At 41.1% G+C, this 22,782-nt stretch overlaps 1 protein-coding gene across 4 annotated transcripts in view; it reads right to left on the bottom strand.

Moving 5' to 3' along the window:
* Positions 1 to 22,782, bottom strand: part of LOC128705698 (thymidine phosphorylase) — a 72,148-nt gene that overhangs the window by 13,359 nt on the left and 36,007 nt on the right. For all 4 annotated transcript variants that reach the window (XM_070082988.1, XM_070082987.1, XM_070082989.1 and 1 more), the window contains 4 exons: positions 19,345 to 19,503; positions 18,851 to 19,132; positions 17,612 to 17,733; positions 16,996 to 17,098 (listed from right to left, as the gene is read on the bottom strand). In XM_070082988.1, coding sequence (XP_069939089.1) covers positions 16,996 to 17,098; positions 17,612 to 17,733; positions 18,851 to 19,132; positions 19,345 to 19,503 — 666 coding nt within the window. The remainder of the gene's footprint in view (positions 1 to 16,995; positions 17,099 to 17,611; positions 17,734 to 18,850; positions 19,133 to 19,344; positions 19,504 to 22,782) is intronic.

Here is a 22,782-nt window from a genome sequence, read left to right on the forward strand (position 1 = left end):
ATATATATTGCCTGGAGTTTACCTGGAGAGAGTTCCGGGGGTCAACGCCCCCGCGGCCCGGTCTGTGACCAGGCCTCCTGGTGGATCAGAGCCTGATCAACCAGGCTGTTACTGCTGGCTGCACGCAAACCAACGTACGAGCCACAGCCCGGCTGGTCAGGTACCGACTTTAGGTGCTTGTCCAGTGCCAGCTTGAAGACTGCCAGGGGTCTATTGGTAATCCCCCTTATTTATATATATATATATATATATATATATATATATATATATATATATATATATATATATATATATATATATATATATATATATATATATATATATATATATGTCGTGCCGAATATGTAAAACTGGTCAATTAGCAAGAACTCATTTAAAATTAAGTCCTTTCTGAAATTTTCTTTTATACGTTTAAAGGTATATTTTTTTCATTAATGCTAATGTAAATTTTTCTAATTTTGCACCAAAAGAATCTTAGAAAACTTACCTAACCTTATTATAACAAGAGTAATTTATTTTAGCATAACTCAACTAAATATATTTTAGATTTGTTTACAGTAATTTAATAATAGACAAACACAGTGAAATATATATTTTTTCGTTAAGTTCAGAATGATTTTGGCGAAATTATTGCATACACAAATTTTCACTTGTCCTATATGGCAAGATGAGCGTTGCTATTTAAGCCAAGATCGCAAGTTCTGCCTATTCGGCACGACATATATATATATATATATATATATATATATATATATATATATATATATATATATATATATATATATATATATATATATATATATATATATGCTTTGTCCCTTGGAAGGTTACCCTATGATTGCCAGAGACTTCTATATCACTCACATTATACTTGTGTGGATAAAGTTATTGATGTCAGAGCAGAATATGATCGAGTTTTTTTTATTACTGCCACGTTAATTTTGCTCAGGCTATTACAATATCAATGCTTGTCGGATTTTTGTAATGCTATAACATTCATCCTTCTGGCCGCGGGTACTGTTGTGCCTGGGGAACCTTCCTGTACCCTCCTCTCTCTCTCCCTCCCTCCCTCACTCACTCAAGTGAAGACGGCCCTCAGGGAACGTACTTGCTTGGACATTCTCCACTTTTCTGAAATTTTGCAAGCTCCTGATGTGTTGATTGCAACACGAAAGGCCTAGAGCTTTCATTCTACTCCCCCCGTGGTTATTTTGCATCCTGTATTGCTTGGTTTGCGATATTTGCATAATATATATATATATATATGTTGAGAATTTGGCCTTACCAGCTAAGATATAATTATATAATGAACACTTAGCTGATAAATGACAGCAAATCGTCTACACAGCCGTCCCTGCAGACGAGGTCTAGATGCTGTCGAAACCATCACAACAGTGGGCTGTCAAGAGATACAATTTGTAAGTATAAATTACCCCTAGGGGGTGTTATGTCAGCATATTTCATTCGATGATGGCTGACGAATACTTACTTGTTTGGACTCAAAAGTCCACACCTTACTGCCGATTATAGGTTGATTACAACCTCCTTGTGACTCAAGAATTGCGCAATCCCCCGATCTACAAGAAATTCGTAACATACCTTGCTCTTTGTAACGTGAGCTATGGTGTTCTCAACACCTTCGACAGATATCGGTGACTTGATAGAAGCTGAAGTGTCCTTGGATGTCCACGTCTTCCATTGTCTAGGAAACGCACACTGGTACACTATGTTCAACAAGATTCGTCTTTATTGTTCACAATGTATCACAAGAGAAGCTGATCACACTTCTCTTAAGTGTTTATTGTGTTGTGTGAGACACTTTATTCACACTAACGCACAGATCAGTGTCCTTTGCTGGTTATCCTGGCGTCAGTGTCTCGTAGTAGAGTCAAAGTTAGTCTGCCAGACGCTACAGGGCTCCATCCCGTCACTGGCCCCAGCACAAAAAAAAAAACGCTGACCTAGTACCTTGCATCCTTGTCACCTCCTCGATGAAGCAAAGCAGAATGTTTGTTTCTTGCTGTCTTAATCATAAACAACAATGTACACTATCTTTACTATGGTAATAAAGTGGGAGCAGGATTTTCCTTAATTGTCCTGCTAAGTAAGAGATGTACTGTCTCTTATAAAAATACACTTTGCAACACCTCTGCAAGGAGCAGAGGTCATTTGACCACGCATAGCATCTGTGATCAATTACTCACTCTAGCAGTAAACAAGACGCTCGCCCCTTCTAGTGGCCCCTCAGGGCTGAAAGGGCTGAAGGGGGCTGAAGGGGGCTGAAGGGGGCTGATACCCCCCTCCTGGAGAAAATTTCTCCACACTGGGGGGCGGCGGAGGTTCGCTGCAGGTGAACTATTCATCACTTAACATTAATTTAATTTTCTCACTCGCCACCACTGCTGCTTGTCTTTTCTGAACAGCTTTAGTCTGTGTGGTTTCTGGAGAATCACTAATTTTGTTTTCAACACTGTGTAATTCTAACGGCACTAGTTTATTTATTGTCCGCTTATTCACTACACCTTTGCTCAAAACATCAACTGTCCTGATGATTCCATTTGCATCAGGATATATGGTCACAATTTTTCCAAGTGGCCATTGGGACCTCGGACCATCATTGTCAATAATCACTATGTCACCAGGTCTTAAGGACTTATGATTTTCAGGAATACCAGCTCCATAGAAGTGTTCTCTCAATGAAGTGAGATAGTCTTCTCGCCAAATTTTCTCCCAACGTTCAATCACTTTATTAAGGTGTTTGAATTTACGTCTGAGTGTCTCAGGTTCGAAATAAGTAGGATCCTCTATGATTTCTTTATCATTCATGGGAGGAACAGGTTCGAGCCTTCTGCCATGGAGTAAATGAGATGGACTTAACAATTCTAAATTGTCCAGATCATCGGTAACATAAGTTAGAGGTCTGTTGTTGACTCTATTTTCTATTTCAGTCACAACTGTACAGAATTCTTCTAAGTCTATTCTCTGACGATGAAGAGTCTTCCTTAAACAACGCTTTACAATGCCGATCATTCTTTCATAAAATCCGCCGTGCCATGGAGATTTAGGAGGAATGTATCTCCAACGACATCTGCGTTGATTCAGCATCTGTTGTACTTCTGGTTGATCAAAGATCTTACTTATATAAGCAGCACCAGCAACAAAGTTCGTTGCATTATCTGAAATCATCAGTCTGGGACATGCCCTTCTGGCTGCAAACCTTCTGAATAATTTGATAAAAGTTTCAGCAGACATGTCAGTGGCTACTTCTAGATGTACTGCTCTAGTTGTAGCACAAGTGAACAAACAGATGTACACCTTGATGGGAACTTTGTCAACTGTTTTGGTTAAAATTATTGGTCCAGTATAATCTACACCTGTCACCTCAAATGGAGTGATATGACAAACTCTTTCAGAGGGATATGGAGGTGGACCTGGATACTGACATACTCGCATATCGTAGTGACGACAAGTAATACAGTCCTTTATTTGTTTTTTCACACTTTGTCGACCTTGAGGTATCCAGTAGGATTGTCGTATATGACAAAGTGTGTCAGCTACCCCACCATGTAACACGTTACTGTGGGCGTTTTGCACAATAAGTTTTGTTAGCCAATGATTCTTGGGGATCAATATTGGATGTATGGCTTCTTTAGGTAGTGAAGAATTATGAATTCTTCCTCGACATCTTATAATCTTTTCTGAGTCGAGATAAAGTCCTAAAGAATTAATCATGGCAGGTTTCTTTGGGGATTTATCTTGTGTTTCTAGAAATTTATATTCTGTAGAGAACACATCTTTCTGTATTAGTTTCACCCAGTATTTAATGGGTTCAAGACATTCATAATCAGGTTTTATTCCTTTAATGAATTTAAAGACAAGAGCTGTAACTCTTTAAGAGTTTACCCAAAGATGAGTATTTAGATCCATCAATGACTATTTCTGTTGTGTCTGCAGTATTTACACAACTTATTTCTGCTGTGTTCAAGCAGACTGTTTCTTCTGGCATAATGTGAGCTTTTTGCTGAGGCCAGTTATTTCCATTAGAGAGCCAGTTCGGTCCGTGGAGCCATAATTTATTATCCACAAATTTCTTGAGTGGGACACCACGTGACAACATGTCAGCTGGATTCTCTTGGGTAGAGACGTGAAGAAAGAGATAATCTCTCTGCATCTCTTTTATTTCTGCTACTCTGTTCTGTACATAGACCAACTTACTCTTATTATTTCGTAAACACTGGAGAACTGCTTCATTATCACTCCAGATCACGGTTTTCTCAATAGTGAGATGATCAAGTACTTTGTTGAGATAGACAGCTAATTTTGTACCTACATAGAGTGCTGTCAGTTCCAATTGTGGTACTGTTCTGACCTTCAAGGGTGCTACCCTGGCCTTTGAAGTAATTAGTGTACTTCCTTCAGCATTACTCATGTAAGCTACAGCACCATAACCTCTGGTTGACGCATCACAGAACACATGTAATGTGTAATTGTTTCCCTCTTGACCTATTTGTCTGGGAAATTTAATTTGATGAAGTTGTTTAAACTCCTTGGATATTTCATCCCATGCTTGACTCATTTCTAGAGGCAAGTTCTCATCCCATCCAATTTTGAGTTTCCATGCATCTTGCATAAGCATTTTACCCTTTATGGTAATTGGTGAGACGAGTCCTAGAGGATCAAAACATTGTGATACCTCTGACAGTAAACTACGTTTAGTGAGTGTACTGCATGATTTATCGTTTATCCTTTTGAGACTCAAAGTATCTTCCTGTGTGTTCCAATTAAGTCCCAGCATATTGTTGCAATCAGGAATTTCAGTTTCAGGGAAATCTTCTTTGATAAGTTCCCTTAATTGCTTTGAATTTGTATTCCACATCCTTAGAGGCATATTTGCTTCTTTCATCTCCTTGTTAGCTTCTCTGTATAAGGATTTCAAATCCTCCTCTTTATTCACAGTACCTTGAAGATTGTCCACATAGAAACTTTTCTTTAAGACTTTTTTGAAGGGACTTTCAGATTTCTTCAAATGTGTATTTAGAGTAGCTTCTAGTAAGAATGGAGAGGATGTTGCACCAAATAATACTGATTTGAAACGATAAGTTTTCACAGGACTTTGAGGATCATGTGGATTTTCAGGCCACAAGAATCGAGTATAATCTCTATCTGTTTCTTGTAGTCCTACTCTTAAGAAAGCCTTGGAAATATCAGCCGTGTAGGCATATGGGTTTGTGCGAAATTTCATAAGCACGTCTCCAAGCTTCTCAGTTAGTGAGGGTCCGGTCATCAGACAGTCATTAAGACTTACTACATCTTTATTTGCACGTGCGCTGCAATTATATACAACACGTGTGGAGTGGTTTCAGAATCTTTTCTGACTCCATGGTGCGGGAGATAATGAGCGTTTGTCTTCAACTTATCTTCGACTATTTCCTCAATGAATTTATTGTCCAACTGTTCTTGTATGATATTATCATAGACAGTCAGTAACTCTGGATTCTTCCTGAGCTCATGTATTTGTGCTTTCATCTGTCCGAAAGCCATGCGATAATTGCTAGGCAGATGTGGTGGATTTAATTTCCATGGTAACCTAACCCAATACTGTCCATCTTTATATTTGACAGTGTCCAAATATTGGTTATAAGTCTGAGACTCTTGTGGGCTTGGTTTATTTACATCAATACCTATCGCATCTAAATCCCACAACTTATCAACTGGTTCATTCATTTCTTCCAGTAATGATAATTTTTGCTGTGGTACATGATCAGCGGTTATTCTCGTAACTAGTACATTTTCCACTGAATCAATATCAGCTTCTTTCCCACTTTGAGAGGGAATGGGACCACATATCATGTGGCCTCCTGCTGTTTTCAGCAAGTGAACATCATGTTTACTTACTATATTTTGCACAAAACAGTGATAATAATCACTTCCAATGATTAAATCAATTGGACTAATTGTGTCCGTCTGTATGTCAGGACAGGCTAACTTGACCTTAGCTGCTTTCAGTGCTGCAACTGTTTCTTTTAATCCCTGGATCTGCACAGACTTAGGCAAATCATCTACTACCACAGCTTCTACTGTCTTTTTCCTGTTTCCTAGACCAACAGTGATTTTGGCTAGGTCATATGTCTGTTTACCAGAATTGTGGAAAAAACCAGCTATATCTAACTGTATTTTGGCATAGGGTTGTTTATTCAGTTTCTGCAACACTGATCTTCTTATGAAGGACCTTTGTGAGCCTTGATCAAATAGTGTTAGCACATTGGTTTTGTGTAATTTATTAGATAACTCAACTCGAGCTATCGGGAGAGCAGTTGCTTTAAACTTATCTCTCACATTTAATGCTGTTGCTTGTTGACTTCCTGATTCTGTGGAAGTCTGCTGCTGTTCAGCAAAAGTATTTGGGCATAATGCTGTATGATGCATACCCTTGCATTTAAAACACTTCTTCAGTGAGCATTTTCCTCCCTTGTGTTCACCTAAACACTTGATGCATCTTTTCAGCTGTTGAACACGTTGTTTACGTGCCTCCATTGATGTGTATTGAATACAATACTGTGCCCAATGTGTTCCATCACAAAGTACACATTTTGGAGTACGTTTATGTGTGACAGTTTGTTTACTGTCTGTTGTATTCACAGCTTGATAAATGCCTATATGGGATTTCCCATTATGTGGTTTAATGGGAGTAGGTATACTCTTTTTATACTGAGTTGAAGGTTTGTTATCCACTGGATTTGTGGATTTTTCATCTTGTCTCGTTGCTTGCATGCATGCAACTATTGTTTGTAAACCATTGCTAATTTCTTCACAAGTGAAATAGCGTTTATTGAACATAATATTTAATCGTTCAATAGTTTGTGGTGACAACTTATCTTGTACAATACCACTGATAAACCAATCACATTGATTTAGGTCATATTTAGCACCTAGAGATCTGAGACTATTGTCTAATGTAATTCTAAATGCCTGTAAGTCTGAAAAACAATGTTTGGGTGGCTTCAAGCTTGATATTAAGACTGCATGTCTAACTCTAGCCTTGTCAGCATCGAAGTAATTGTCTGCTAAGACACGTAAGGCTATTTGATAATTACCTTTAACCACCGGAAATGACTTAATCAGTTAAATAACAAAAAGGCACAATACCGTGACTGGAACGATACTCAAATAACCCGCACATAAAAGACAGAAGCTTACGACGACGTTTCGGTCCGACTTGGACCATTGACAAAGTCACACTAACAGAGGAGGAGCAGGACGGCTATATATAGGCAGGAAGAGGTGGAGGTAGTAGTAGTGGTAGTAGTAGTAGTAGTAGTAGTAGTACAAGAATTGTATATAATACCGACAGGATGAAATGACACACGCACAACACCCGGGCATCCCCACCGTAGACGTTTCGCCATCCAGCCAGCCACTGGATGGCGAAACGTCCACAACAAAGACAACCAGACGCCGCACATGTGTCTAATTTCATCAGTAGATGTAGTAGAAGAAGAAGAGGTAGTAGTAGTGGTAGTGGTAGAAGTGGGAAATAAGGAAGACGAGCCAGTCAAAAACAAAGGAAGGGGAGCACTGCAAGAGAGCTAGAAACCCACAGAGGGAGAGCAAGCGCACCGAGGTGCGTGAAAGGGGAAGTGGTGAAATAAAATAAAGAAGGAACAGAAACACGAGACAGGAGAGAGAAAGACAACCCAGAGGAGAAAAGGAGAGAGGAAAGGGGAAGAGGAAGAAGAAAAAGAAGAAGAAGAAGAAGAAAAAATGAGGATTCAGGTTAAGTCACGGGTGTTCTGAAGTTTGGAGCATTTTACAATGTAGTGGGAGAGGAAGGCATCTACAGAGACGAAGCCAGGGCTAAGGTTCATACAAGGAAAGTTGTGTATAAGAGAGGATTCAACTAAACGGCGACTGTTCGAGTTGGAAGTAGGGAAGACAGTTTTAGCAGAAGACCAGTCAATAGGATGGCTATGATCTCTGACGTGACAGAAAAGAGCATTGTTAGTGTCGGCAAGCCTAACACTATTTTTGTGCTCCCTAAGTCTGTCAGAAAGAGATCGACCAGTTTCTCCAAAGTATTGAAGAGGACAGGAGGAGCAAGAAATAGAGTAGACACCAGGAACATCTGTAGAGGGAGGAGAGGTATGAACGAGATTAGTGCGAAGAGTGTTAGTCTGGCGGAAGGTAAGCTTGATGTCTAAGGGACGGAGAGAATTGTTGAGATTAGAAAGACCGGAAATGTAGGGAAGGCAGAGGATAGAAGAGTTCCCATGAGTAGAGAGTTTGGGAGAGAAGAAATTGCGTTTAGCACGTGAGAGGGCAGAGTCTATGAAATGGGAAGGGTAGCCAAGACGGGAGAACGAATTATAAAGAGTGGAAATTTCTGCTGGAAGGAACTGAGGATCACAGATGCGGAGGGCACGGAGAAAGAGGGAGATAAGAGCACTTTTCTTGACAGGGGAAGCATGATAGGAAAAGTAGTGAATGTACATGCCACTGTGCATAGGTTTACGGTAAACGGAAAAGGAAAAACCTGTATCTGAGCGGTGGACATGGACATCAAGGAAAGGAAGTAAGGAATTAGATTCCCATTCAGCTTTAAACTTAATGGAAGGGGCAAGATTGTTAAGAGCTTCAAGAAAAGGTTGGAAGAGACTGGAGTCATGAGGCCACAGAGCAAAGATGTCATCCACATAGCGGAGCCAGAGTGAAGGTTGCACATCGAGGGTAGGAAGAAGAACAGTCTCGAAGTATTCCATGTAAAGATTAGCAAGGACAGGAGAGAGAGGAGAGCCCATAGCGACACCGAAGGTTTGGGAATAATATTTCCCTTGGAAGGAAAAGGAGTTAGAGTCCACACAGAGGCGGATCAGATCAAGAAAGACATCAGTGGGGATAGGGAGATGAAGAAACCCTTCATGGGCCTTCTCTCTAAGGAAATCAAGGACATCATCAAGAGGGACATTGGTGAAGAGGGACTCAACGTCAAGACTAAGCATCTTACAGGTTGGGAGAGAGCGAACCCGTTCAATGAAGTCTTGAGAGTGACGGAGGTGGGCAGGAGAAAAAGTACCAAGAAAGGGAGTGAGGGTTTTGGCCAGCCAAGAAGCAAGAGAATAAGAGACAGAACCTCTAGAGGATATGATAGGACGAAGAGGAATATCAGGTTTATGAGTTTTGGGAAGGCCATAGAAATAGGGAAGAGAGGGACAGATGACACGAAACCGTTGAACAAGGTCAAAGTCAGGAGGACAGAGGTCGGAGAGAGTCCTTAGTTTTTTGTTGAAAGTTCTCTTGATGCGATCAAGAGGGTTGGAAACGAGAGGAGTGTAGGTGCGTGAGTCAGAGAGCAAGACATCAGCTTTACGGAGGTAATCCTCGCGATCAAGGATAACTACCGAATTACCTTTGTCAGAAGATAGTATGACAATGTTAGTGTTAGATTTAAGAGAAGAAAGGGCAAGTTGGTAACGGCGTGGAAGGTGGTGATTCTTGGAAAACAGACTAACAAGAGCAGGAAGGAGAGCACCACGAAAAGTGGACAAGTCAGGAAGATTACGGAAGCGAGATTGACGAAAGGAATCAAAAGAGCTAATCAGGGAAATACCAGCGCGAGGAGTAGGCGAAGTGGCAAAGGAAAGACCAAAACCAAGAAGTTCAAGCTCATACTGAGAGAGTGAGACAGAAGACAGATTAGTAACACAGTCAGTGAGGGAGAATTTAGACCAAGGGCTAGCTGAGATGAGACGTTGAAGTTTATTTTGTAGTTTGGAAGAATGAATTTGCGCATTCAGGCGAGCAGTGTCAAAGGCAATGGTAGAGAGAAGGTTACAGAGATCCTGTGGTAGAGCCGCAAAGAGAGCACGTTGACGTTGACGGAGAGTAAAGAAGGCATCTTCAACCTGTGATTTAGTAGAAAGAATGAGCTGTTGAAGTAGGAGACGGGCATGATCAGGAAAGGGAGTGCCCAGTGGGTTGGTTTTCAGGAAGTGGGAGAAGGAAGGTGGCAGAACTTGTTCAGCAAGACAGTCACGTAGGAAGCGAAGCTGATTCTTACGACGCCGGGTAGCAATAAGAGCAGCCTCATAAGATCGAAAGAGGGGTTTAAAAGAGGGAAGAACATTAAAAAAGTTGGAGAGAATATGACGCTTAACTGCGGGGTCCATAAATAACAAAAAGGCACAATACCGTGACTGGAACGATACTCAAATAACCCGCACATAAAAGACAGAAGCTTACGACGACGTTTCGGTCCGACTTGGACCATTGACAAAGTCACACTAACAGAGGAGGAGCAGGACGGCTATATATAGGCAGGAAGAGGTGGAGGTAGTAGTAGTGGTAGTAGTAGTAGTAGTAGTAGTAGTAGTACAAGAATTGTATATAATACCGACAGGATGAAATGACACACGCACAACACCCGGGCATCCCCACCGTAGACGTTTCGCCATCCAGCCAGCCACTGGATGGCGAAACGTCCACAACAAAGACAACCAGACGCCGCACATGTGTCTAATTTCATCAGTAGATGTAGTAGAAGAAGAAGAGGTAGTAGTAGTGGTAGTGGTAGAAGTGGGAAATAAGGAAGACGAGCCAGTCAAAAACAAAGGAAGGGGAGCACTGCAAGAGAGCTAGAAACCCACAGAGGGAGAGCAAGCGCACCGAGGTGCGTGAAAGGGGAAGTGGTGAAATAAAATAAAGAAGGAACAGAAACACGAGACAGGAGAGAGAAAGACAACCCAGAGGAGAAAAGGAGAGAGGAAAGGGGAAGAGGAAGAAGAAAAAGAAGAAGAAGAAGAAGAAAAAATGAGGATTCAGGTTAAGTCACGGGTGTTCTGAAGTTTGGAGCATTTTACAATGTAGTGGGAGAGGAAGGCATCTACAGAGACGAAGCCAGGGCTAAGGTTCATACAAGGAAAGTTGTGTATAAGAGAGGATTCAACTAAACGGCGACTGTTCGAGTTGGAAGTAGGGAAGACAGTTTTAGCAGAAGACCAGTCAATAGGATGGCTATGATCTCTGACGTGACAGAAAAGAGCATTGTTAGTGTCGGCAAGCCTAACACTATTTTTGTGCTCCCTAAGTCTGTCAGAAAGAGATCGACCAGTTTCTCCAAAGTATTGAAGAGGACAGGAGGAGCAAGAAATAGAGTAGACACCAGGAACATCTGTAGAGGGAGGAGAGGTATGAACGAGATTAGTGCGAAGAGTGTTAGTCTGGCGGAAGGTAAGCTTGATGTCTAAGGGACGGAGAGAATTGTTGAGATTAGAAAGACCGGAAATGTAGGGAAGGCAGAGGATAGAAGAGTTCCCATGAGTAGAGAGTTTGGGAGAGAAGAAATTGCGTTTAGCACGTGAGAGGGCAGAGTCTATGAAATGGGAAGGGTAGCCAAGACGGGAGAACGAATTATAAAGAGTGGAAATTTCTGCTGGAAGGAACTGAGGATCACAGATGCGGAGGGCACGGAGAAAGAGGGAGAAAAGAACACTTTTCTTGACAGGGGAAGCATGATAGGAAAAGTAGTGAATGTACATGCCACTGTGCATAGGTTTACGGTAAACGGAAAAGGAAAAACCTGTATCTGAGCGGTGGACATGGACATCAAGGAAAGGAAGTAAGGAATTAGATTCCCATTCAGCTTTAAACTTAATGGAAGGGGCAAGATTGTTAAGAGCTTCAAGAAAAGGTTGGAAGAGACTGGAGTCATGAGGCCACAGAGCAAAGATGTCATCCACATAGCGGAGCCAGAGTGAAGGTTGCACATCTAGGGTAGGAAGAAGAACAGTCTCGAAGTATTCCATGTAAAGATTAGCAAGGACAGGAGATAGGGTTCTCCCTTCACAAGACATTTAAGATAATTGAACTTAGCAATCTCATCTATGTCAGTTCGTGAATTTACTATGGATTGAAAACCACTAATGAATTCTTCATAATTATGACCTTGGAAAATAGGTAATGACAATGTAGGTAAGCTTGGTAATGGGACACTTGTTGTTGTTACAGGTGTAACAGTTGTTTGACCACTAGTAGTAGGTCTCTGTGACAGAGTTTTACGGCAGATAGCCTGTACTCCTGTCCACCTTAATTGTTGATCACTAAAAGTATCCAAAACATTTTTAATTTCATCTTCAGATGGATCTGATTCAAGAAATTTATTTTCATAATGTGTATAGTCTGAATTAATTATTTCCAGACGTTGTGTAAATAATTCAAACTTGACCTCAAGATCATCAAAATCTATGTTTGTATCTTGAGTTAATCCTAGACAGACTGAAATTAGATTTTCTAATTGTGTAATCTTAGTCTGTAAAGCCTGAAACTGAGTTTTCAAACAAGCCATTTTTAATGGTATACTGAAAATTCCAGCACCACACTTAGAGTGTTTATAAAACACTGTACTGCTATAAACAGCTGAGTTTTTGTTATGCTTAAGTCAGCAATAATCTAGTCAGACACTACTGACCCACTAAGCTTAACCTCAGGGTTAATGACCATGAGGGTACAGAGTACATGTGGCTGATGTTTACGGCTTGTGTGCTGTGTCAGCCTGACCACGATGATTAATCGTAAATAACGATGTTATACACTTCATTCACTATACACTATAAATGTCACTGTATAACTGTAATCACACGTGAATATTACTTACACATATATAAATTTCACTGTTAATATATATTTGAAAGCTTACACTTTATATATAAGTTCCTTTAATATAACAGGTAGATCTATAAGAAACAAACTTTAACACAATCTTGTCTCTTAATTTCTGTCTATAAACATTATAAACACTGTGTATATACACTCACACAAACATCATCACTTGGGTTGTGTTGTTGTCTTTAGTCAGCAATTTCTCGAGATTGGAGCAGTGGGTGCAGGATGTGGGTGAGTCACCCAGCTCCCGTTTTCTTTGGGTGTCCGCTGGGTGAGCGCCCGTTTTCTTTTGGGTGAACGCTGGGTGAGCGCCCGTTTTCTTTTGGCTGCCCATTCTCTGTGATTGAGTCTGGAGGGACTCATTTATACTGATTTATATTGTAAAACACTAGTTTTACAGCTTTTTTCGAAGGACCTTGGCTCATAGGTTATTTGTACACTGTAGTACAACATATTTGGACCACAGTGTGGTCTTTATCCGGTTCGAGCACGACCAAAACTCTGTTGAGAATTTGGCCTTACCAGCTAAGATATAATTATATAATGAACACTTAGCTGATAAATGACAGCAAATCGTCTACACAGCCGTCCCTGCAGACGAGGTCTAGATGCTGTCGAAACCATCACAACAGTGGGCTGTCAAGAGATACAATTTGTAAGTATAAATTACCCCTAGGGGGTGTTATGTCAGCATATTTCATTCGATGATGGCTGACGAATACTTACTTGTTTGGACTCAAAAGTCCACACCTTACTGCCGATTATAGGTTGATTACAACCTCCTTGTGACTCAAGAATTGCGCAATCCCCCGATCTACAAGAAATTCGTAACATACCTTGCTCTTTGTAACGTGAGCTATGGTGTTCTCAACACCTTCGACAGATATCGGTGACTTGATAGAAGCTGAAGTGTCCTTGGATGTCCACGTCTTCCATTGTCTAGGAAACGCACACTGGTACACTATGTTCAACAAGATTCGTCTTTATTGTTCACAATGTATCACAAGAGAAGCTGATCACACTTCTCTTAAGTGTTTATTGTGTTGTGTGAGACACTTTATTCACACTAACGCACAGATCAGTGTCCTTTGCTGGTTATCCTGGCGTCAGTGTCTCGTAGTAGAGTCAAAGTTAGTCTGCCAGATGCTACAGGGCTCCATCCCGTCACTGGCCCCAGCACAAAAAAAAAAACGCTGACCTAGTACCTTGCATCCTTGTCACCTCCTCGATGAAGCAAAGCAGAATGTTTGTTTCTTGCTGTCTTAATCATAAACAACAATGTACACTATCTTTACTATGGTAATAAAGTGGGAGCAGGATTTTCCTTAATTGTCCTGCTAAGTAAGAGATGTACTGTCTCTTATAAAAATACACTTTGCAACACCTCTGCAAGGAGCAGAGGTCATTTGACCACGCATAGCATCTGTGATCAATTATTCACTCTAGCAGTAAACAAGACGCTCGCCCCTTCTAGTGGCCCCTCAGGGCTGAGAGGGCTGAAGGGGGCTGAAGGGGGCTGATACCCCCCTCCTGGAGAAAATTTCTCCACAATATATATATATATATATATATATATATATATATATATGTATATATATATGTATATATAATGTATATAATCAATAACACTGCGACTAGCCAAGGAGTCGAACCCATTTTGCTTTGGCTCGCCTCATGATGAGCAAAAACCCATGATGCTCTACTCCACTGAACCACACAATCCTCATGAATGACGCACCCAGCCAATCTATGTGTTGTACCCGTCATCCGAGGGCATACGGTGGTGTGGATGCTTCTGAGCTAATTTCATTCTACTATCTGTTTGGTGTACTAGCCCAACGAACAGTAATTAATATTGTACCCACGAACGGGTACAACACCTAGCTTGGCTAGGTGCATCATTCTTGAGGATTGTGTAGTTCTGCGGACTAGAGTTATCTTAATATCTTTATTATACATCCCATACCCATCCTGTGGGCGGTAGTTAAACAAGAGGTCCTACACAGATGACAGCAAGGAAATGAGTGAGCTACTCAAGTCCCAATATGACTCAGATTTTAGCAAGCAGCTAACCAGACAGAGTCGAAGATCAAAATAATTTTTTTATGAGAGAGCCACAAGCTTATCTGATATTATCCAGACACCAAATGACTTGGAACAGGCGATAAATGACATGCCCATGCACTCTGCCCCAGGGCCGGACTCATGGAACTCCGTGTTCATCAAGAACTGCAAGAAGTCCCTATCACGAGCCTTTACCATCCTATGGAGAGGGAGCATGGACACGGGGGTCGTCCCACAGTTACTAAAAACAACAGACATAGCCCCACTGCACAAAGGGAGCAGTAAAGCAATAGCAAAGAACTACAGACCGATAGCGCTAACATCACATATCATAAAAATCTTTGAAAGGGTCCTAAGAAGCAAGATCGCCACCCATCTAGATACCCATCAGTTATACAACCCAGGGCAGCATGGGTTTAGAGCAGGTCGCTCCTGTCTGTCCCAACTACTGGATCACTACGACAAGGTCCTGGATGCACTAGTAGACAAAAAGAATGCAGGTGTAATATACACAGACTTTGCAAAAGCCTTCGACAAGTGTGACCATGGTGTAATAGCACACAAAATGCGTGCCAAAGGAATAACAGGAAAAGTTGGTAGATGGATCCATAATTTCCTCACAAACAGAACATAAAGAGTAGTAGTCAACAGAGTAAAGTCTGAGGCGGCTACGGTGAAAAGCTCTGTTCCGCAAAGCACAGTACTCGCTCCCATCTTGTTCCTCATCCTCATATCTGACATAGACAAGGATGTCAGCCACAGTGAGGAGGCCTGGTCACAGACCGGGCCGCGGGGGCGTTGACCCCCGAAACTCTCTCCAGGTAAACTCCAGGTAAACAGCACCGTGTCTTCCTTTGCAGATGACAACCGAATCTGCATGACAGTATCTTCCATTGCAGACACTGCAAGGCTCCAGGCGGACATCAACCAAATCTTTCAATGGGCTGCAGAAAACAATATGAAGTTTAACGATGAGAAATTTCAATTACTCCGATATGGTAAATGTGAGGAAATTAAAACTTCAGAGTATAAAACAAATTCCAACCACACAATAGAGCGAAAAACTAACGTCAAAGACCTGGGAGTGATCATGTCGGAAGATCTCACCTTCAAGGATGGATAATGAGAACCTTCGAAACTAGGGATTCAAGCCCATGATGACACTCTTCAGGTCGCTTGTTCTATCTAGGCTGGAATATTGCTGCACACTAACAGCACCTTTTAAGGCAGGTGAAATGGTTGACCTAGAAAATGTACAGAGAACCTTCACGGCGAGCATAACTGAGATAAAACACCTCAATTACTGGGAACGCATGAAGTTCCTGAACCTGTACTCTATGGAACGCAGGCGGGAGAGATACATGATTATATACACCTGGAATATCCTAGAGGGACTAGTACACGAAAATCACTCCTTACGAAAGCGAAAGACTCTGCAGACGATGCAACATCCCCCCAATGAAAAGCAGGGGGTGCCACTAGCACGTTAAGAGACAACACACTAAATGTCAGGGGCCCAAGGCTGTTCAACTGCCTCCCAGCATACATAAGGGGGATTACCAATAGAGCCCTTGCTGTCTTCAAGCAGGCACTGGACAAGCACCTAAACTCGGATCACCTGTGCTCGTACGCCGGCAGCTGTGGCTCGTACGTTGGATTGCGTGCAGCCAGCAGTAACAGCCTGGTTGATCAGGCCCTGATCCACCATTAGGCCTGATCACAGACCGGGCCGCGGGGCGTTGACCCCCGGAACTCTCTCCAGGTAAACTCCACGTAAACCATGTATAAACGTAAGTAAATTTACTTACAAGATTCATTACCTATGTAACTCGTGACTTCATTACCTTTGTACTTTGTTCAGCTTTCAAAATTTGGGGCCCAGTCCCTGGACCCATTATGTACCTCTGTAATCTTTTGACTACCGCCTACAGGATGGGTATGATGGTGTGCATAATAAAGATGTTAAACTAAAATTAAACTGAATAATAAGCGAATTTTCCCTGTCCTCTTTCCACCTTGTTTCCCTCCATATCTCTGGGTCCGATTTAAGAATATCCTTTGTTGTTTCCCCTTATCGTCTCCCAGACGTCCCAGTGACCTGGTGCGTACGCACGCCTCTTTGCATATATATCTGTTGTACTAAATTATTTTGGTTGACAGTGTACGGGTGAATTGCAGCCTTTACGACCCCCATGCCGTCGAAAAAATACAAACAACTGATGATTTATAATGAAATAAAAAAAAAACTTATCAGAATATATGGAAGAGTGTACGTACCTGCCGTTGTTGCTAGCAGTGGAGTACAGTGAGTAGCAGCGGGCAGGTGGTGGTAGTCAGGCTCGTCTCCACACAGTGACTCTGCTACCTCCACACTCACTCCCTGAATCACACAACATACCAAAAAAAAAAAAAGAATTCATCACAATCATACTTAAATATTGTTACAAATCAGAGGAGGATCAATACGGCAGCATACCACCTGAAACACACGTTTCGTTCACTTGATGAGGAAAGAGTACAATGGAAACAAAAACAATCTTTAAAGCTTATATCTGGCATATTTGTAAAAGTGCAAAAGGAGAACTGAAAAATAGAGAATGATTAGGACGTTTAAGTTACGGAACCATAGTACAGACAGAGCTTTAAAGATTTCGAGAGGCGAGAAAAAGCAAAATAACAGATACAAGATGGAAATGAGCTACATGGATGTCAGGATTTTTTTTTTTTTTAACCTCAGGGTCGTTCAGAAGGGGAATGACCTGAATAAAGAAATGGAGGCAGCCTCCATACAGAGCTTTAAGAATGCATATCAATAGGGCAGAATTGTATGTTTAATAGCAGCAATTTCTCCCATTCGACCAGGATAAAAATGTTGGACGAAATAAGGACATACCTGCTTTTGGAGCATGGCGGAGAATGTAGCTCTGGCAGAGCCGTCTGAGAGGACTCTCACCACGGCTTCGTGACCCTCGTTCACCGAGGCAGTTACACCACTCATAGCTAGCAGCTCTCCCCCTGCCACAGGTAAGATTTAGGGACAGGTACACATAAGTACAGTTACACAAATTTTGGTGATTATAATTATCCTATATAGTAACATGTGTAAATTACCTAGGATAATCCAAAAGAGTCAGACGAAGCGACATTTCCATTGGGATCCTTGCAATATCTTATTATTTAAAGCCTAAAGACAGTAGAAAAGTCGTGATTATAACACTTGTCAAATTTACTGTTATACACACCCCAGCCACCATCTTTATCCACTCCAAACACAGAACTCACAGGCATAACACAAGACCTATGTAAAAGCTCAATGAGCATAAAGACCCTAAAATCTGGAATCTCTTGCGTGAAATCTCTAAAGGTCCTCTATCCGGCAATCGCTTCAGCGCTATTGTTAAAATGCATTACATCTCCTTAATGTAATCTCGACAGCAATAGTCTTGTCAAACAATACCTGTCCACATCTAACTATGTCCCTGTTCATCTTCCAGCCTTCTTTCAACCCCTATATAATGCCATTAGATTTGTATTGTAATTTAGGTAACTTATTATATTTTCACCATCTCTATTCCCTCACGACATCAAATTGAAGATCATCTAGCCAGTTTAAATAACAGAATTCTTTTTCAATTGACCATTATGGAGTTAGTCTCGTTTTTAAGTAGTGTGTAAAAGCCTTATGATTAGTTGCCCGAAATCCATTGCACCACCATCTTTACTCACCTCCCCAATATCTTTATTCACCCCAATCACTATCATTGCGTACCACAACAACCACCATCTTTACCCATTCCAGCCATTATGTTTACCTACCCTCACCCAGCCACACTACACACGAGACTAACAGAACAACTGAATTTATTAAAATGGGAGATAATAAGGGATATAGCAGCTGATTCTTTTAAACAAAATATTTGACATGAGACACTGAATACGAGACACCACAGAATAGCTCTGCTCTAAAAACCTTTAAAGAGAGGTAGGTAACCTAATTTTGGTGAAGGGTTCTTTATCCAATGAACCATAGCTACCCTCCCCTTAAAATTATCAAAACCGATGACCGCTCCTCTGATGCCAATTAATATTACCACCATCACCAAATAAAAAATTGTAGCAAAGTGAGACTTACCGAGGTGAGTGACCAGTTGGTGGAGGTCTGGAGGTCCCCGGCCTCGCAGACAGTCAAGTGCCTCGCGGACCTCAAGGGCATTACCTATGGTAGTGCCGATGGGCACGTCCATGGCGGTAAGGAGGGCACATACCTTCATGCCCAGACCCTTGGTCACATTGACAAGCGCCTGGGCCAGCTGCTCCCCCTCCTCCCTGGTCTTTGAAAAGGCTCCTCGCCCGTACTTCACGTCCATCACAAGTGCTTTCACAGACTCCGCCGCCTTCTTGCTCACGATGGATGCTGGTGTGGGAAGACAAGTTGTAAGTTATTGTATTTACGGGGAAACGATATACCTTGTGATAATGAATATTCTCGCCTTGCAAGGCAGAATTTATCTAAATAACCCTCTCTCTTTGATAAGTACAATACATCACCCAGAACAAATGCAGCGGTCGTGACAGTGAAAATGCATCATTGCTGGACAATGAAAGAAAAATAGCCACATAACTTACAGACGATGAGTGGCAGGGAGAAGACAGTGGAGGTAACGCCCCTAGTAGCGTACATACGACGGTCAGCCGGCACGATGTCTGTCGTCTGACCCATGATACAGCAGCCCACATCAGCCAGTGCTGCATGCACCTCTTCCTCGGTCAGGCTCACTCTGAATCCTGCATGAACACAGAGGAAGGAAAGCTAGGGTGTGTGTGGAAGACTATGAAACATCTCTACACAGTTTACATACTGACAGTAAGTGAACAAGCTGTATTTACGAAATTACGACTCGACACACTAGTACTGTTTCTAATACCATCATGATGATAATGGTCAGACCTGAGTTTATGTATCTAATGTCACTTTAGTTGTGACCGATTCTTTATAATCCATGAGTGGTCTTAATTCCTTGAGTATCAACTGTGGCACGCTTCTGTCAAGCCAGACAAAGGTATGGTAGGACTGTAGAGTTGAGTCATGGTAAACCTGTGGGTTCCATCACACATTGGTCTTCAGATGCATGACAGAAACGATGAACTGGCAAAGGCATATGCCTTCACGGAAGAATTCTGGGCTGAGAGGTAGCAGTCTGAGAATTAAAATATGTACAAAAAGAGCTTCAACTGAGCTTCAATGATTGATCTGAGACTGAGGGAGACTGAAACCGGTCAGTCCACTTATTCTATTCAAATTCAAAGTTTATTCTCTATAAAGATTACAATGTTAAATTTACAGAATTTGGTTGTTGTGTGGTTTACATGTAGTTAAATAATGATTACAGAGTGTACCACTAGAACGCCTAGCATGGCTAGGCATTTCGGGCAGACTTAGTTTAATTCTTTATTTTAAAATATTACAAATTATGAGGTAAGTTGGTATTATGGCTATCTTGCAGGAGAAGCCACATATCTACGGTGCATCCAACAAAATAAGCAGTCTTCGATATCACTACCGCCAGGCTCCGGCTGGATTACCAGTCTCTCAAGAAGGTTGCATCAGCATCACCAGTTAATATAACGATAAGTAAACTTTGCCAGATGAACTACTGTCACACCTTGCGTCATTATGTGGTGGAATGCGATGAAATTAATGAATTCACAGACAACTCACAAATGTCCAAGAAACGTCAAAGTTTTCTATCCACAGTGGCATATTACCAACCATTCCGGAAAAATATGTTGACTTTGCCTATTGTAAATAGCATACAATCACGTAAACGTGTTTAAATTCAGCCATAACTTGCTAAAATATAAGGTAATACAAATAATTCAAAATCACATATAAACTACAACGTAATAATTTTATGGTTTAATGTATTTTACTTTTTTAATATCTGTTATTGTTAAATGTTCTCATTTACAGTTCATAAATATGTGTTGTTTACCATCTTATAATCACAGCACTGCTAAAACTCATATACTCTTTAATTTAGAACTGTGCATATATTATTTTACTATCTATTGTAAACAACTTATGTTTGCTTTAGTGCAGTTACAAGTCATAGTCTGGTGCTACATTATGTTAAAGTTTTATCTTAATGGCTTATACTTAGTTAATACTCTAGTTAATTCTAGCTTAATTCATAGTCAACACTATGTTTATTATGTTTATTAGTGTTTACACTGTACCTGACCAACCTGCAGTAGCTCTACACCAGTCCAAACATCCCTTTATTACAGTTATTAGTACTGCAACTCAACACTCTATACATGATACAATAAATTACCATTTAACTTAAATGATGAATGATCACGTCGACCCAGATTAAATCTATATAATCTAACACCTAATCAAAATTTAATAGAAAGTAACTGCCTCTATTATACAGCATCACAAGCCAGCACTCTCCTAAATACTGCTAAAAATATTACAGTTCTTAATTACAATATCAGGTCCTTAAGCAAACACTATGATGACCTCCTGGCACTCCTTGATTCCCTAAATACAACCTTCTCCTGTATTATTCTCACTGAGACCTGGCTTAAGCAGGATACAATATCTACACACTACCAGGATACACAGCAATCCACAACTGCAGACAACACCAAGCTGGGGGTGGTATTGCAATCTACTATTCTAATGAAGTATCTTGTTATAACACCACTTGCTATAGTGATGAATACGGAGAATATATTTTTGCAAATTTTACTGTAAAAAACCTTAAGACTTCTATAACAATCGGTGCCATTTACCGGATGCCTCGTAAAAACATCCTAAATTTTAGTGATAAATTAAATCATGAGCTAGTCCTAAATCACCGACTGGATACGTCCAAAATAAGTGATCCACTAATCCGAATTCGCCCGGATTCATTCAAGAAAAAAGTGAACCAATGACCGGATTCAAACGGATTCGTTGAAAACAAGATATCCTTGATGGATTCTTAAGCTGACGAGGTTTAATGCACCCTTATCAAACAGCCAAACAGTAACTACAAGAAATAGATACAATCCAAACAGACATATCTACTTTAAGGTGGTTGTAAAAAAAATATTCTGTTTTTTTTTTATTCGCTGGTATTCTCCCGGCCCGGGTCTTCAGTGATCCACTAACTGGATTCGTCCAGATTCGTCCAAGAAATAAGTAAACAAAGGACCGGATTCAAACGGATTCCTTGGAATAAATAAAGTAGATGCAATACAAATAGACAGACCTCCACTTGAAGGAAGCTATTAGTAGAATATACAGTAAAACAACCAATAAAATCACATTATGAAATCCTGTGTAGTCTGCAACCAAACAAACAAATGGGCTTCTGCATGGATCACATGCAATTTCTGTGGTAAACGGAGCCATGCCCTTTGTGCAGGTATTCAGGTATAATCTACGAGTGTTTTTGGGTATGCCCAAATGAAACAACTGTGGAATAAAATCACACTGATAATAAAAGACAGTTAGGCCTGAGTGGTTGAGGGGAGAGGACATGTGTGTTGAGTGAAGTCCTAGGCCTTCTATATCAGAACTGCTTATCTCACCCTACTGATAACTCATCATGCAACAAATATCGTTGGAGCGCAGCTGAATTGCTGCTGGAACTCTTATGTGTGAACTGTGACTAGTGATATACCTAGTGAAACACAAACATCTTGATTTGAAGTGGCTGTAGGAGGCTACACCTTCACTCCACCTCGCCTCTCTCCCCTCCTTCCTCGATTTGGAACTCAGCCATTCGCCTCTATTTACTTATGGTCTAGAGGCGGTTTTTGCCAGACCACATAAATGCTTGAGTGCCCGTGTCAGTCCTCTGTGCCGCACTCCACTCATCTTACGAATGAAGTGTTTAGTGCTGCAGATTTGTTGTAAGTTTGTGCCAGAAGTGTTAAGTGCTGCAGATTTGTTGTAACTATTTGCACGAGTGGATTTCACTGACTTAGGACATTGTGCTACCAACAGTACCTACGTAGGCTTAAAATGAGTGAGAAATGTCTGGCCTGCTGGGTGACCTTGAAAATGGC

The sequence above is a fragment of the Cherax quadricarinatus genome, chromosome 8 (assembly GCF_038502225.1).
Source record: "Cherax quadricarinatus isolate ZL_2023a chromosome 8, ASM3850222v1, whole genome shotgun sequence".
In the NCBI taxonomy this organism is placed as follows: domain Eukaryota; kingdom Metazoa; phylum Arthropoda; class Malacostraca; order Decapoda; family Parastacidae; genus Cherax; species Cherax quadricarinatus.